At 38.1% G+C, this 2,500-nt stretch overlaps 1 protein-coding gene across 1 annotated transcript in view; it reads right to left on the bottom strand.

Moving 5' to 3' along the window:
• LOC137997719 (CTD nuclear envelope phosphatase 1A-like) overlaps positions 1 to 2,500 on the bottom strand; it is a 16,752-nt gene that overhangs the window by 5,326 nt on the left and 8,926 nt on the right. Inside the window, exons 4-5 of the mRNA XM_068843932.1 lie at positions 1,845 to 1,896; positions 747 to 818 (exon numbers count right to left, since the gene is read on the bottom strand). Coding sequence (XP_068700033.1) covers positions 747 to 818; positions 1,845 to 1,896 — 124 coding nt within the window. The remainder of the gene's footprint in view (positions 1 to 746; positions 819 to 1,844; positions 1,897 to 2,500) is intronic.

The following is a 2,500-nucleotide window of genomic DNA, read 5'->3' on the forward strand; positions in this document are numbered from 1 at the left end:
AATTCTTGTCTGTCACCTCGACAAAACAGCTTGCGGCCATTTTGAAAAAAACCACTTAGGTAAATATTGCATATTATTGAATTCTCAACCTCGGATAATGCATTTCGCGTGCTCTGATTGGTTCACTCAATCTCGGCTATCAGCTCATATACTTTAGTTGGTAAATGATTGTGCTAAGCATTGCTCAGCTAAAAAATTGTTCCCCGGAAAGCAAATTTTCTCTCTGAATAAAGCCAAAATAGAAAAATGACTTTTTTTGTGGAAAGTTTGGATCAATTCCGACGTTTACAAGTACGCGAAAAGGCAAGAAATGTTTTTGTGACGAGCCTACCTTTGTCTAACCACAAGGTATTACACAACATCGCATCTTCATCAAGTTTTTTCGATTTCGTCCGGGTTTTCTCACTTCCTTCGCTCGTAAATCTTACTTCCAAAATTTTGGAGTTTAAGGAATTTAATAAAACAACTATTATTCCATTCGCGCTTGTTGGATATGAGACTGGTTATAGCCAACTCATATCCAATGTGCGCTCTGGAATAATAATTTATTGTTAAATAATCACCTCAAGTGCTGCCAACTAATCAGTGCAGAGCATTATTTTTCAATAATCACCTAATTGTAATCATACTGATGCTGGATAATAATTTTTTATGGCATGGACACCTTTGTTTAGCAAAATACTGTAGTGTTGATGATATTTTAATTAAATGACAGAGAGGATCTAACAGACAGGTTGGACACCTACACATTCAAGGAAGAAGTCCACATGAGGTCTCTTGTGAACAAAAAACCGGATTGGATGATGGTCTATTGTGACCTGCCAGACAAAAAAAATACAGTGTCAGTAGAACTACAGGCACCCAGGGGTGTAGCCAGGATTTTTCATAGGGGGGTCTCACCCCTCCCCCAGCTATGCCCTTGTGTACCGTCCAGTAACTCTCATGCCTAGGATCTGTCAAAAACTGCAGCTCACAATAAAGATAATAATGAAATTTATTTATTTATTTATTTATTTATTTAGTTAGTTAGTTATTTATTTACTTAAGTCTCAAGTTTACTACTTTAGCCGATTGCAAGAGCTCTACTACATGGGGAGACTGAAAATAAAACATTAAGGAAATTAAAGCAGAACATAAAATTTACAAAAATTGACTTTTCATGAGAAGGGAGAAATGGAGTACCTAGAGAAAAACCTCTTGGAGCAGCAACTTAACCTGAGTCGAGGAATCGAAGATGGGGAAAAATGGGGGAAAAATGGTGGAAAACAGGTGCTTGGCCATCACTGTACCAACCCTGGGGCCTGTTTCTCGAAAGTCCCGAAACTTTACGGGCCATTTTCGGGTGTCACAATTTTCTCTGTATCTCAAGAAGGGAGAGGATTATTTTAAGTCGTCAAACTTCACAGACATGTTTCTTTTAGTTAGCTTAAAAACATGTTAAAAGAGAACTGCTTTCCAAAACAAGCAGTTGACAGTTTCACAAATGGCTTTTTGGGACTTTCCAGAAACGGGCCACAGGCAGCAGTCGTTCAAAGGCCGGATAACTTTATCTGCTGGATGAATCACTTCCAAAAGTTACAATCGAATATTTGCTTGTGAACATTAACGCAAATATATGCACAATCTGAGCACATCTGTTGCAGACATTAAATAATAATAATTCTTATTATTGGTCTATGGGTGTAGCTGTTATCAATGAATGCTGTAGACAAGGCAGATGACTGGTCCTGGAATCCGGAGTTACAGCATTAACGGTTGGAAGAGTGCTCTATTGGGAGACTCCAACATCTCCAGCCTAAGCTTGTTGAGGGTTGAAATGCTAAATCTGGCTTTAGCACACTTACCCTTAGAACAAAATCTGGAGGAGTTCCAGGTCTTACTGTTTGTCGTTGCACACTAATAGTTAACAAAAAAAAAGCATTAAATTCACCATCATTGCTCCTTTCATAAAGAGGGGAATTTGATGATCAAATTAGGATTATCAGTCTCATTTTTAACTGCTGGCATTTAATGAGGCAGAGAGGAGACCAAAATTAATGGGTAAAATTAGATTTCTAGAGTGTCATGTACATGTCGAAGTCTTCATAATGAAAAAACAAAAGCATATACCATTATTAAAAAAAATGGAGAAGTGCACTGGATAAGTGAGACACAGTATACCCTCCATGGGAAAGTACTGTTCAGGGGTACCCATAAATTATTTTTTTCCTTTTTAACCCCTTTCACACCCTGAACCAGTCCACACATGGTCTAGTCAAAATTTAATGGTCGGGTGTCAGATCAGACAGTGTAAAATATAGAGCTGTACCTCTTAGGACAGGGGAAGGGTGAAGACGCAATCTAAAAGGAGTGCATGGCTCCACCCTCTGCTTTTGTTCGAATTCATTCAAGCACGACTGATTAATTATCCAAGATGGTGATTAACAAACAGCAACACAGAAACAAGCCTGAAAAGAGATTTCTAGCACAAAAATAAAAAGGGACTGGGTATGAAAATAAA

Source organism: Montipora foliosa, chromosome 3, assembly GCF_036669935.1.
Source record: "Montipora foliosa isolate CH-2021 chromosome 3, ASM3666993v2, whole genome shotgun sequence".
NCBI lineage: Eukaryota > Metazoa > Cnidaria > Anthozoa > Scleractinia > Acroporidae > Montipora > Montipora foliosa.